At 39.6% G+C, this 13,742-nt stretch overlaps 1 protein-coding gene across 3 annotated transcripts in view; it reads right to left on the bottom strand.

Annotated features, from left to right (window-relative positions):
* MRTFB (myocardin related transcription factor B) overlaps nt 1–13,742 on the bottom strand; it is a 213,420-nt gene that overhangs the window by 139,223 nt on the left and 60,455 nt on the right. For 2 of the 3 annotated variants that reach the window (XM_064295613.1, XM_064295614.1), the window contains exon 2: nt 2,211–2,329. The exons of the other annotated variant lie outside the window; for it this stretch is intronic. In XM_064295613.1, the coding sequence (XP_064151683.1) occupies nt 2,211–2,288 (78 nt within the window). In that variant the 5' untranslated portion in view covers nt 2,289–2,329. The remainder of the gene's footprint in view (nt 1–2,210; nt 2,330–13,742) is intronic. 3 annotated transcript variants of the gene reach the window in all.

The raw sequence follows: 13,742 nt of genomic DNA, 5'->3' as shown, positions 1-13,742 counted from the left end.
AAGAAACAGATGATGCTCAGCTACCACTTCTAACTGTTCTGACCAGAGACACAATAGACAGATGGTCCTAGATAGAATGGGAGAAAAATGTAGAAAAAAACTCAAAATCTTAAAAAAAGGCCAGACTTATTGGACCAGTAGAGACCAGTGGAACCTCCGATCCTGTTGCCCTGAGACACCCTTTAAACCTGGAACTGAAACCACTCCCAGAAGTCACCTTTCAATTAAATAACAGATCAGCTCATAACATAAACAACACCCCCTGTGAATACTGCTTTAAAAAAAAAATTAACTATATGAGACCAAACGGTCAACATCCGCCCTAAAGCAAAGATGAGAAGGTAAGGGGGAAGCAGAGAAGCTAGATTAATGCAAAGAGGACAACCAGAATGGAAATAATAAGAATGCTGACACATTGTGAAAAATGTAACCACTGTCACTTAATTTGCATTGAAATTGTTACATGGGAGCCTAATTTGCTGTGTAAACTTTCATCAAAACACAATAAAATACTAAAAAAAAATTAAACTCTAATTTTGCCAAAGCATAATTAGCATTTATCTTTAAATTATAACGACTAAATGTTTGTAATCAGATTTAACAAGAAATGTTTTCATTTAACAGACAAAACATATATATTTCCAAGATCTCTTAGGCAGGGAGAAGAGGAGGGAGGAAAGAGGAAAGGAAGAGGAAAAGGGAAAGGAAGGAAAAGGATACTAAAATGGGTGAAGCCTTTTCTTTTTGTTTTCTAACTCTTACCTCTTCTTCATTTCAACACTTTATAGACTTGAAAGACCTCTTTAAAGTGTTGAAATGCAAAGATGCCACCTTGAGGACTAAGGTGTGCCTGACACAAGCCATGGTGTTTTCGATTGCCTCACATGCATGTGAAAGCTGGACAATATATAAGGAAGACCAAAGAGGAACTGACGTCTTTGAATTGGGGTGTTGGCGAAGAATATCGAATATACCATGGACTGCCAAAAGAACACGCATCTGTCTTGGAAGAAGTACCAGAATGCTCTTTAGAGGCAAGGATGGCAAAACTACGTCTCACATACTTTGGACATGTTATCGGGAAGGATCAGTCCCTGGGGAAGGACATCATGCTTGGTAAAGTAGAGGGTCAGGGAAAAACAGGAAGACCCTCAATGAGATTAATTCACACAGTGGCTGCAACAATGGTCTCAGGCATAGCAATAATTGTGAGGATGGCACAGGACCAGGCAGTGTTCCGTTCTGTTGTGCGTAGGGTCGCTATGAGTTGGAACTGACTTGAGGCACCTAACAACACCTCTTCTTGATATTAGGAATCAACGTAATTTAAATTTAAACAAAGATAATGTGCTAAATTCAAAAGCATTCCAAAATACATAAAAAACAAAAACGAAAAAACAATAAAAAAACCCTGAAGTTTGATTTACTTCTTCAAGACATCATGACTAGTGAAGGAGCACAGCTGGGGCCATGAGTTTCCTAATTTGTAACAGAATTTTTCAGCAACAATCCCAAGTGTGCTCTTCTGTACTTAACCAGAGACGAAACCCTGAGTTAATCATCTGAGGCAGCCATGCCAGGTAGTTAGTTGGTAAAGAAAAACTCAAGACTCATTAAAAACGATATGCATAAATCTTAAAACAACTTCTTTTAAATTAGAGTCCACAAATGTCAATCTTTTAGCTAGTCTTTTGATATAGGATCACTAGGTCTGACACAGGTCCGTCTCTGAGGATGTGTCATCTGTCTGTAGTTGCCCGTGGCGCTTCTGGTATAAACGACCACTGCCTATGATTTCCAGGTTCTGTTTCTTAAAGCGGAGCAAAAATTTACAGGATTTTGAGTCTAGAATGCATCTACATTTTTACAGTTTTAACCCCAATTTTTTTTTGTTTTGTTTTCACCCATATTCTACTCAGTAGATTGCTTAAGCAGTATGCATTCTGCATATTTAAAAAGTAATATGTTTTCAAACATTTAACTTTTTTTGCACTTGTATTTCATCAGTTTGTAAAATACTTAAACTACACAATTATAATAACTACTACGACTGCTGTAAACAAATTCAGGAACAAATACAGCTGGCTTTTGGTTGGCAAACAACTCAACTAGTGAGAACAGAAACACATCAGCAGATTTCAATGTCGCCTTGTAGCCATAATCACTCAGGACGCCGGGGACAAAGGCAATGGAGAAAGCGGGTGATCTACCAAGCTGATTAGGTGGAGGAGGAGGGCAGGGGCTGTACCACAGAGCGTCTTCAAGTTCCATGCTGATGCCAAGAGCATCTCAAATTAGACAGCTGAGTCTTTTTAAAGTTTTCTGGAATCTGTTAATACAGATTATAAGTTTAAAATTATTTCAGTACTTTTAAATTTCATGCAAAATACATTAATGTTGAACTCTGAAACAACAGCTCAGAGTACATACCAAATAGGTAACATAACAAATAATAGTTCACCTTGAGAGTTTTGTAACAGCACCCCAGCAAGCAGTACAACCATAAATATGTTTCTAACAGCTTTAATTAAATAGGAAATCACATATTTTGATTTTATCACAGCCCTTCAAAATATCTGTGAATTCTCTACATTGAACACACTTTGGCATATATTATAAAATGGCAATTTCAATCACCTGTGAAAATTTTATTAGTTGTACTATAGTTGTGAATAAGGTATTCTTTTTTAAAATTGGGATATAATTTACATGCCATAAATTCACCATTTTAAAGTACGCAATTCAGTACACTCACAAGGCATGCAGCCATCACTATTTGATTCCAGAACATTTTCCTCACCCCTAAATCAAATCCTGTATCCATCAGTAGTCACTTCCGATTCAGCCCTCCCTCCTGTCCCTGGAAAACTACTATTCTTCTTTCTGTCCCTATGGATTTTACCTATTCTGGACAATTTTATAAATGGAATCATACAATATGTGGTCTTTTGTGTCTACCTTCTTTCGCTTAGCATGTTTTCAGCGTTCATCCACATTGCACCGTGTATCTGTACTACATTCCTTTTTAGGGCTAAATAATATTTCATTGAATGGATGTACCACATTTTACTTATCCATTCACTGGTTGATGGATATTTGGGTTGTTTTCACTTCGTGACAATTAAGAACCTTTGTGCTATGAACCTTGGTGCACAACTGTTTGTGTAGGATACATATTTTCAATTCTCTTGGGTATATATACCTAGGAATAGAATTGCTGGGTCATATAGTAACTCAATGTTTGTTTGAGGAACTGCTCGACTGCTGTCTACAATAGTTGCACCATTTTACATGTCCACCAGCCCTATATGAGGGCTCCAATTTCTCCACATCCTCCTTTTTTAAAATTATAGCTATCTCAGTAGTTGTGAAGTGGTATCTCATTGTAGTTTTGATATGCATTTCCCTAATGACTAATGAAAGAGTCCCTCGGTGGCACAAATGGGTTAAGTGCTTGACTAAAGCTGAAAGGTTGGCAGTTCAAACCCCCCACCCCCACCCCCGAAAGGCGCCTGGGGAGACAGGCATGGTGATAGGCTTCTGAAAGGTCATAGCCTTGAAAACCCTATGGAGCAGTTCTACTCTGACACACATTGGGTCGCCATGAGTCAGAATCAATTCAATGGCAACTAACAATGTTCAGCATCTTTCCATTGCTTACTGGCCATCTGTACATCTTCTCTGGAGAAATGTCCGTCTCAAATACGTTTTGCTAAGTGAAAGAAGCCATACTCAAAGGCCTTCAACATGGTCTGATTCTGGAAAAGGCAAAGCTACGGGGACAAAGAACAGCTCAGTGGTTGCAGAAGTAGTTACAAAGGAGCAACCAAGGCAATTTTTTGGGTGATGGAACTGTTTGTCTCTTGTTGTGGTGGTAGTTACATGGCTCCATGTACTTGTCAAACCTCAGACCTGTACACCAAAGCCAGCAAATTAAAAATAAATGTAAAACAATGACACTGTACAAGATTATCCACTGTAGTTATGATTCCTAATAGCAAACAACTAGAAACAACCCAAGTTACCACTGATAGGAGCTAGGCTAATGAGATTATTATACATCCATACAATATAATACTACGCAGCTATAAGAAAGAATGAGGAAGCTCTCTATGTAATACTGTTATGTTGCTAAGTGAAACAGTGAATTAGAAAAGGGGGAAAGAAGAATACACTCAATTTTGTTAAAATGAACCTCTCGATAAAGACACGAGAAAGTAGTACAGCAGTTCTCAACCTGTGTGTGTGTGGAGGGGGTATCGTGAAGGAGTGGATGCTGGCAGAGGTCAAAGTGGATTTGTAGTGTTGTTACAGTGTTATCTTTGAAAATGTAGATACATTACTTATTTTTCAAAAAGGAAGCAGATCAAAACAAAAAGACTGTTTTGAACATTGTCCTATCCTCTAATATATTTACTCTCTCAGTTTTGTGTCATCTGAAATTTGCTTGCCTTTTGTGTATTTATCTTAGTCATTGAGCAGAAGATTAAACTGAACCAAACTAGAGAAATCAATAAGCTAATACAAATCTTTCTTTACACTGGTGTTAACAAGCCATTAGTCAGCACTATCCCAACTTCTCGAGATACAAGAGGCATGACTATGGGTAAATTACTTAACCTCCCTGAGCTTCTTTGTAAATGGGCGCAAATAATATCTCCTTTGCAGTGTGCAAATTCAATGAGACATGTCAAGTACCTGGAATCATGTCTGGCACTGAGAAGACATTCAAGAATTGCTTGTTTAAATTCTTGTAAAAAGACTGGACTTAATGGTCTGACTGAGACTAGAAGGACCCCAGAGGCCATGATCCCCAGACCTTCTGTTAGCCCAAGACAGGAACCATTCCTAAAGCTAACTCTTCAGACAGGGATTGGACTAGACTATGGGACAGACAATGATACTGTTGAAGAATGAGCTTCTTGGATCAAGTAGACGCATGAGACTATTTTGGCATCTCCTATCTAAAGGGGAGATGAGAGGGTCAGAAGCTGGCCAAATGGACTCGAAAAGAAATAGAAGAGGGAAGGAGTGTGCTGTCTCATTAGGGGGAGAACAATTAGGAGTATACAGCAAGGTGTTTATAAATTTTTGTATGAGAGTCTGACTTCATTTGTAAACTTTCACTTAAAGTACAATAAAAACTAAAAAAAAAAGAAAAAAGAATTCCTTGTTGACTTAACTTCCAGGTCTGGTTGTTTCCTGGCTGATGTATTCACCTCACTGTGATGCTATTCAGCCCGTATTTCATGCTATTCAGCCCGTATTTCATGGGAGACCTTGTCAAGCAAGAACTGCGGTGAAGAGTTCCTACTCTGTTGTCGGGCTGCTTGGGTTCAAATTCCAGCTCTGAAATTTTTTAGCTGCTGGGCAAGCCACTTAACCTTTCACAGCCTCAGGACCTTTAGTGGAAAATGGAGTGCAACTGTACTTATTTCACGGATGCAAGGCGCACAGCAGAGCTCTGGTCACATGGTATGTAGTCAATAAACGTCGCCAATTAGTGTTATTATTCCGTCTACATCATTCCCTGCTTCCCTGCATCTATTATGTGAAATAACATAAAAAGTATTAAAATTATTAAAAAAAAATTTTTTTAAAACCTCATTTCTAGCTTGCCTTGACTTTCTAATTATACTTCAAACTTCCAAATAAAATTTATTCCTACCAACTGTTCTGACACACATACAGAAATATTCTGATGAAGAAACGATGATGGGATTTTTAAATTTCTCTAACACAGGCATAACACAGGTTAACTCCCAAAGTAACAGAGCTTGAGATGAACATTTATAGTCGCACTGTTTTTTCTAACATCTAGGATTCAACAGACATTCTAATTTCTAAGTATTTGGCAACATAATATGGCTATATGTATAAATTGAGCTTTTCTAAAAAACAAAATCTTTTTTTTTTTTTTAAATAGGTATTATTCCTAATTCATAGCGACCCTACAGAACCACCCAATAGGGTTTTCAAGGCTGTAAGTCACATCTTTCTCCCGTGGAGCAGCTGTTGGGTTTGAACCATACGCCTTTCAGTTAACAAATGAGTGCTTTAACCACAGCGCCACCAGGGCCCCTTAAAAATTAGGTACTCACATCAATCTCAGTGGATTATAAGGATGTTCCAAAGCGTTGCTTTTTTTTTTTTTTTAAGTTCAATCAGTAAAATAAAATCTCTCCATGTACTCTTTATTCCTTATTACATATCTGTCTCTTTAGCTCTTTCTTAAATAGCCAGAGACATTCAGGATTTTAATGTAGTCCTTGAAAGTAACTACGGAAGGTTACAATTTATGTGCTGGAAATGACTAACTAATGAAGAGGAAGGCAACTCAGGCTTCTGTGTTCTGTAAACCCTTTGTTTTTCAAGAAGAATAAGGAGCCCTGGTGAGAGAGATGTGGCAGTCTGCTTCCGTAAAGATTACAGCCTTGGGAACCCTATGGGGCAGTTCTACTCTGTCCTATAGGGTCACTATGTATCGGAATCAACTCAATGGCAATGGGTTGGTTTTTGGTTTTATTACTTTAATTATTTCCTATAAATACATCATTATCCTTAAAGAAGATATTTTTTCAGATAAAGATTAAAGGCCTTTAACCATCACTTGGGACATCACTTGGAAGTGACCTCAGCATATTATAAACTTCCTAAAACAGATTTAAAGCATGGCAAACCATTTACCAAACAAGAAAAGCAACTATGACACAGAATTTCAGTAAACAGGATGCTCCAAAAAGAAAAGGATTTATGGGTTTTTATCAGGTGAATGGAGACAGAATTTTTAGAAAATTTCTGGGGGATACCAACTGGACAGAAGTGAGGAGTGAGCCGGAGAAAAATTCTGCTCCCCGCTCCCCCCCTTCCCCAGCATGACCCTCCACTCCTCCGAGGTCTCTCCTCCTAGCTGCTCCCTTTGGCTGACATGACCGTTCTCTCTGCTAGGCCAAGATTTCCATTAAACCTTGGGCAGGAATTACGATTTCTTTTTGAAACTAAGAGAGACCTCAAGCCCAAAGTATTCCTCCCCGGTGGGATTCTGACCATGAAACAAAGATGGCATCTCCAGAGAGCCTACGCGGCATGTGAGGTTAGTGCTGCCACCACGTACGCACTCACCAAGATGGCCTCAAGAATGGTAGAGGCAACTGCACCCAGCCGAGCTGTCTGGATAGACAGCAGCTGGCAACACTCATGTTAACAAAAAATCCCAGTCTCTTTCTCCTTAGCACATTGGACGGCAAGTGGTCAGAACCACATCACTGCACTGTGAAAAGACTTCCACCCTCAATGTGGTCCTTGAGGTTGCAGGCAAGTGATTCTGGTGGAGTCTTTATCTGAAGGTCAATATGAAAGGAAAGGCAGGTTTCTAACAACCCAGCCCAGGGGACATCAGTAGTGTACTCAAGGAACACCAGGAAAAAAATACAGCAGGAAAAGTGTAGTGGTTAAAATAAATACTTACAGAGAAAAACTGAAAACAACCTACTAACCACTAGTAAGTTAAGTAAATGTAGGTACAGTCAGTCCACTGGAATTATGCTATGGCTGAAAAAATAAGACAGACCTACATGTACTCAGTCCCTAGGCAGTGCAAACGGTTAATGCGTTGGGCTGCTAACTGAAAGGATGAAGGTTCGAGTCTACCTAGAGGTGCCTCAGAAGAAAGATCCGGCAACCTACGTTCAAAAAATCAGCCACTGAAAACCTTGTGGAGCACAGTTATACTCTGGCATACATGTGGCTGGCGTGAGTTGGAATCGGCCTGACAATAGTTTTGGTGTATGTACTGAAAAGAGAAAATGTCTGTGATATGTAACTAAGTAGATACCCTTCGTTATTGAACAGAATGTGTATATACAGGACTATGAGAAAGAATGCGGCAAGCATGGAAAAGTGGCAGGCAGAGGCAGGCAGAGAGGGTGGCAGGTAGGCTGGCTGGCAGGGAAAGTGTGCACGTGACTGGCTGCAGGCCAAAGAGACAGAGAGAAGGTGAGAGAAAAAGAGATAAGGCAAGAGACAAAGACAGGAAATGGGCAGAAGGCAGAGGGAGCCGGGGGCGGGGGGTGGAGAGAGACAAGAAAATACATAACTGGTATCTCTGTAAGAGTCCAATACAGCGGCTATTGGCTACAGGTGTCTACCTCAGTTTAGTTTAATTAAAATTAAGCAATATTAAAAACTCAACTGCACAGTTACACTAGCCACATTTCAAGTATTTATGGCTACTGTCTGGGGCAGAGCACAACAGAACATTTCCGTCATTGCAGAAACTTCTACTGGGGAGTGCTGTTCCATACCCTTTTGTATTGTGTAAAATTTTTACAGAGTCCAGTACTTTTATGGTCTGCAAAGAGAATAAAGACATTCTCAATTTGACAAAAAAAAAAAAAAAGGTTTTCAGGGTTTTTTCCCCCATCCTGCATTTCATTTAATACTTCTTTTTCAAACATCTCAGAAACAACAGAGGTTTTCTAAGGGCTTAATGACCTATCTACTAGCCCATTTTCCTCTAAGTTGTTTGATTCTTACTAACTCGGTTCTACTTAACAAGAGTTCAAATGCCACCAAACTAAGAAAGACAACGACATACATTTGGAGCATTGTGACATCTGCTCTCGTTCTCTAAAATCGAAAAAGGTCATGTTACTCATTCTTAGTAGAAGCAAACGCTGTTGATAGAAAGCCCTCATGGTTTAGACAAACACTTTAAACTGAGGCTTTTCTTCAAAAGAATAATAGCATTTAAAAATAGCATTCTCTCTCTCTCTCTTTTTTTTTTTCTGATTCAATTCAGCACAAAGTAGGGGAAAAAAATTAAGCCTAAAGCTTAAAAAAAAAAAAAAAGTCACATTAACTGAAAAAGAAAATGGTAATGTTAAAAACCAGTTTTCAGATGAAGACTTTAACAACGAAGCAAAGAGTGTTGCTAATAACCAGTTCCTAAAGGCTTTGTGATGTAATAGAAGTTTGGAGCATCTGGTGAGGTTTTTAGAGGGTAACATTTTAAAGAAGAGTTAACAGAAAGGTCTTTAGAAGAACTATACGGTATATATACAAGTTTATAGGGAATGCACAAGTAACATCCCAGGATCCTCAGCCACCTCTGAAAAAACCACTGACTATGGCCGAAAGGTCACATCCACAGTGGCTTCTACCATCACCACAGCACCCAGCGACCCCTTCTGAGTACCCTTGAAGTTCTCCTCAAAGCTCTCCACAACATCGTGTCCACATACTTTCTGATGCCACCACTCACTATTCTGATTCCAGATCCTAAGTTCCAAGCATGATCATCTACGCAAGATTCTTCCCACAGGGCCTTAGACAATCAAGATTTAATACAAAGCCACAATAATTAAGACAGTGTAGAAATGACCCAGGAATAGATCACAGACCAATGAAACAGAACTCGTGTGTGTGGGCAATCCCAATACATGACAAGGTGGCATTACAAATCAGTGAGGGGGAACGGTGGACTACATGGGCTGCTATTAACTGGTTTATTCACATGAAAATTACCCTGTATTTCATACTGACACACAAAAATAAATCCCATGTGGATTAGAGACTGAAGCTGAAAAGCAGAACCAACATTTAGAAGAAAACATGACAGGAGCTCTTTATAACCTCAAAGTATGGAAGGATTTCTTAAACAAGATACAGAAAGTACGAACCACAAATGAACAAATGAACAAATAAGTATGACTTAATTAAAACGTACATCTTATACACAACAAAATACACCATAAAGAAAGTGAAAAGATAAGCCTCTAGGAAAATATATTTGAAATGTAAAATATCAACAAAAGATTAGTATCCAGGATATATAAAGAACTGAACACATAAAGACTTAAACATATATAACAAAAAACCAAAAACAATACAATAGAAAAACATGCCAAGGACAAACAGGCAAGTCACAAAAGAGGAAACAGAAATAGCCAGATCAACATAAAAAATCATGCTCAAACTCACTAGAAACTAAGGAGATGAAATATTTCAAATTGGCAAAATTCTAAAGTCTGACCATGCTGAGGCTTGGCAAGGATACAGAGTAACAGGAACTCTCATACAGTGCTGTTAAAGGTGGGCATTTGTACACCTACTTTGCAGCAGGACCTGGCAATATCTAGTGCAGACGAGGAAGGCACATATCCTATGCACCCGTAATTCTACCTCTAGGAGTAGGTACAAACCCTACAGAAAGTATCAAACATGCACACAAGGAGACATGTACCCCAATGTTGCCAGCAACATTGTTTAATAACAAAGCACGGAAATAACCAAAACTCCCGTTGAGGGAAGAATAAAAAACTGTAGTACAACCCTAGAATAACAGATAGCAACAAAAATGAGGAACTGCTGCTACACACATCTACGTGAACACATCTCAGACATAATGTTAACTGAAGAAAGCAAGCTGCAGAAATATGCAGACAGTATGACATCATCATACTGTACAAAGTTCAAGATCCACAAACTAAATATGTTTATAAATACCTATACATGTAGTGTAAGTATAAAGCCATGGGGAATGACAACACCAACTCGAGGAGGATGGTTTTTCTGCAGAAGAAAGAAGATAGGTCAGTGGCACCTGGGAGGGGTCCACAGAGAACATCAGCTATATGTGCACTGTGTTGATTTATTTTATTATTTTTATCTTTTAATATGAAGGAAAAGCAGACACATGTTAAATTCTTACTAAGCTGGGCAGAAATTATATTATTCTCTACATTTTTTCTGTATTCCTGAAATATTTCAAAGTATGAAGTAATCTCTATTCTAAAGAAAAAGGCTGATATTTACCAAAACAGGTGTCTCCTAATATTGAGCCTGACAGTGAGTAGCTTTTCTCCTTTTTACTCTTCTGTATTTTATAAATTTTTTTTTTCCATAAAACTATCCCAGATACCTCCAGTCCAAACTATCCTCCCATCCTACTCCTCAAGCCAGCACTGCACTCTCTTGTTCCTCTGGGGCAGGACTTGGCATTGCAGTAGAGGTTGTCTCTTCCTGTGGATATGGGGTCTTGCAGGGACTACCACATGCATTTTCATTTATATAAATTATGTACTGAATGCCTACCACGTGCCACTTACAGTGCCAGCAGCAAGTGACACAAATGAAAAAAAGAGACACAGTCCCTTCCTTCATGGAGTTGAGTCTCAAGGAACAGAAATACTTAGCAAATGTAGGAAAAAAAAAACTATATAATTAAAATCATGAGGAATGCTATGAAGAAAGAGTCTGTGCTATGGGGCCATGTAAGAGGAAGGCCTAGTCTCAAATGGATAGGTAGCCCAAGTAGGAGCATGCTAGGGAGGGGAGGGTGGATGGGCCTTCTAGACAGAGAGAAAAACCCTGACCTCTATTATAATCGTCTGCACACAAGTGCCTTTCTCACTAGAATGGAAGCACCTTGAAGGCAGGGACTGCACTGGATTCATAAGTGTCCACTACTTGTACAGCACTTCAACAAATGCTTTCAGGCTGATTCCACAGCAGCCTCTAAGCAATCAGATTATGTGACCTGAAGCTCTAAGGTAGAAAGAACTCCTTGGGGGCTGGCCCAACAGGCAAAAGGAGTAGCCAGTCAAAGGGCAGAAGAGATTGAGCCCATTGTGTGTGGTTTTTCAATTTCTTAACAATCATTTGCTATAAATTCTCTCATGCCCACGTCATGACAAAGAGAGCTAACTAAGCCAGACTCTCCTTTCATCTGTTCCTCTGTCCTCCCAACCATTGCCTGATCATCCCGCCGTCTGTCTATTCATCCATTCTCACCTTCCCTGCCCAGACCCTCATCTCCACCTTATTATTTTAATGTGATACATTTAAAGGGACCAATGTGTGCCTGGCTGGGGATATGAAGAACTGCACAAGCAGAGTCCCTGCCTCAAGGAGCTTTCTTTCTAGAGCAGTGGATTTCAACAAGGGTTCACTGTCTCCACTACCCCCCACTTGGGACATTTGATAGTATCTGGAGACATTTGTGGTTGTCATATCTGGAGAGGCATCTACACGTATCTACTGTCACTAAGGGCATCTAGTAGGTAGAGACCAGGGATGCTGTTACACGTGCCACAATGCACAGGACAAATCCCCACAAGAATTATCTTGTCCAAAATGTTAATAGTGCCAAGGTGGAGAAACCTTGATCTAGATTATTTAGAACCTTGTCTAGAAGTTGACTGCTAAAGCAGGGCAAATATCAGAGGCCAAGAGTCAGAGGCCAAAGCAGATCAAGTGTCAGAGGCCCAGCAGGGTATTAAACATGAAAGCATGAGATAAGCATGTAAAAAGAAATGTCAATAATGCTGAGGTTGGGAAACCAGCTGGGAGAGAATTAGCAATGCAATTACATCATAGTGCAACAGAGCATAAAAAAAATACCCAAATACAAAGGCGGGGTGCCTCATCTAGAACTACAAGTGGGCAACGTTTCCTTGAAAGTGGCATCTAATTCGAGACCTGAAAATAAGTGAGTTAGAAAAGGGATGTGGGATGGAGCCAGAAAAAAAGGGGCTATTCCAGACAGAAAGTGTAGGTAATATGCAAGTAGGAATTTAGAACAGAAATCTTATGTATGATGGAAAAGTGGGGAGTGGCTATTGAAGGGCTGGAGAAATAACCAGCCCAGATCACGATGTTTGTATGCCAGGCTAAGAAATATGGACCTCATCTTCAGGGCAATAGTAAGCCACTAAAAGGATGTGCACAGGGGAGTGACATGATCAAGACTTGTTTTAGGACAATCAGTGTGCAGAATGGATTGCTAAGGAACAAGGTGACTAGCCAGGAGAAGGCTCCTGCAGTGATCAAATCGACAGAGAGCCATGAAGTGACCTGATGGTGGTTCTGAGGACAGAAAGAAGGGAGGCATTCAAGAGGTGCTCAGACGGTAGTCATCACACTAGGATTTGTGTCTATGCAGTTCTCTGCACAGCAGTTCCAAAGTACACAACCTTCAAAACCTAAGTTTTTTTTATAACTCATCTGTGTCCCACCCTGACCAGAATTATTTGGTAGCAGAACCTGAACTGACTTGAAGTTATCTGTAGTACATTGATCCTATTTAATGTGAATATTTAAAAGCAGCAATATTAATGTTTCATCATGGGGTGCTGCTCCAGGCCTCACTGGGTAACATTAATTTTTTAAAATTCAAGAAATTCTGTATTCCAAAACGCAGCTGGGCCCAAGGTTAGGGACTGAAGACCTGTACAATGTACTGAGTAAACTTTGGTTGAACTGGGTTGAATTGGGCAAAGTGGGTTACTGAATGATTCTTTGTTCCAAGTTTTTTTCTAGGTCAGTATCCTTACTAATAGGAAAAATGGTCTGGCAATCTACTTCGGCCAACGAATACCTTACAGACCACAATACTCTGATCCGCAAATGACCATGGGGATGGCACAGGACCAGATAGCATTTTGTTCCACTGTGCATATGGTCACCATGAGTCGGGGCCACCTTTACGGCAGCTAACAGCAACAGCACCCGTAGTAACAATGGTACGAAACTTATAGATACTACATATTCACATACCACATGATTTATTGTATGGACCTTTCCCTTAAAAACCTAGAAATTGGGCATATGATCCCAGCATTAGTGGGATTGGAGGGAAGATTAAAAGTTATTTTGTAGAAATTTGCTTATTTACTTCATTAATTCCTGCTCCAGAGATGGCTACATAGAAGGGGCGTGGGGGAAAGAGGTACAACAGCATC

The sequence above is a fragment of the Loxodonta africana genome, chromosome 12 (genome assembly GCF_030014295.1).
Source record: "Loxodonta africana isolate mLoxAfr1 chromosome 12, mLoxAfr1.hap2, whole genome shotgun sequence".
Lineage (NCBI taxonomy): Eukaryota > Metazoa > Chordata > Mammalia > Proboscidea > Elephantidae > Loxodonta > Loxodonta africana.
Note: the sequence above shows the minus strand (reverse complement) of the source record. Positions and strands in the feature narration are given on the sequence as shown.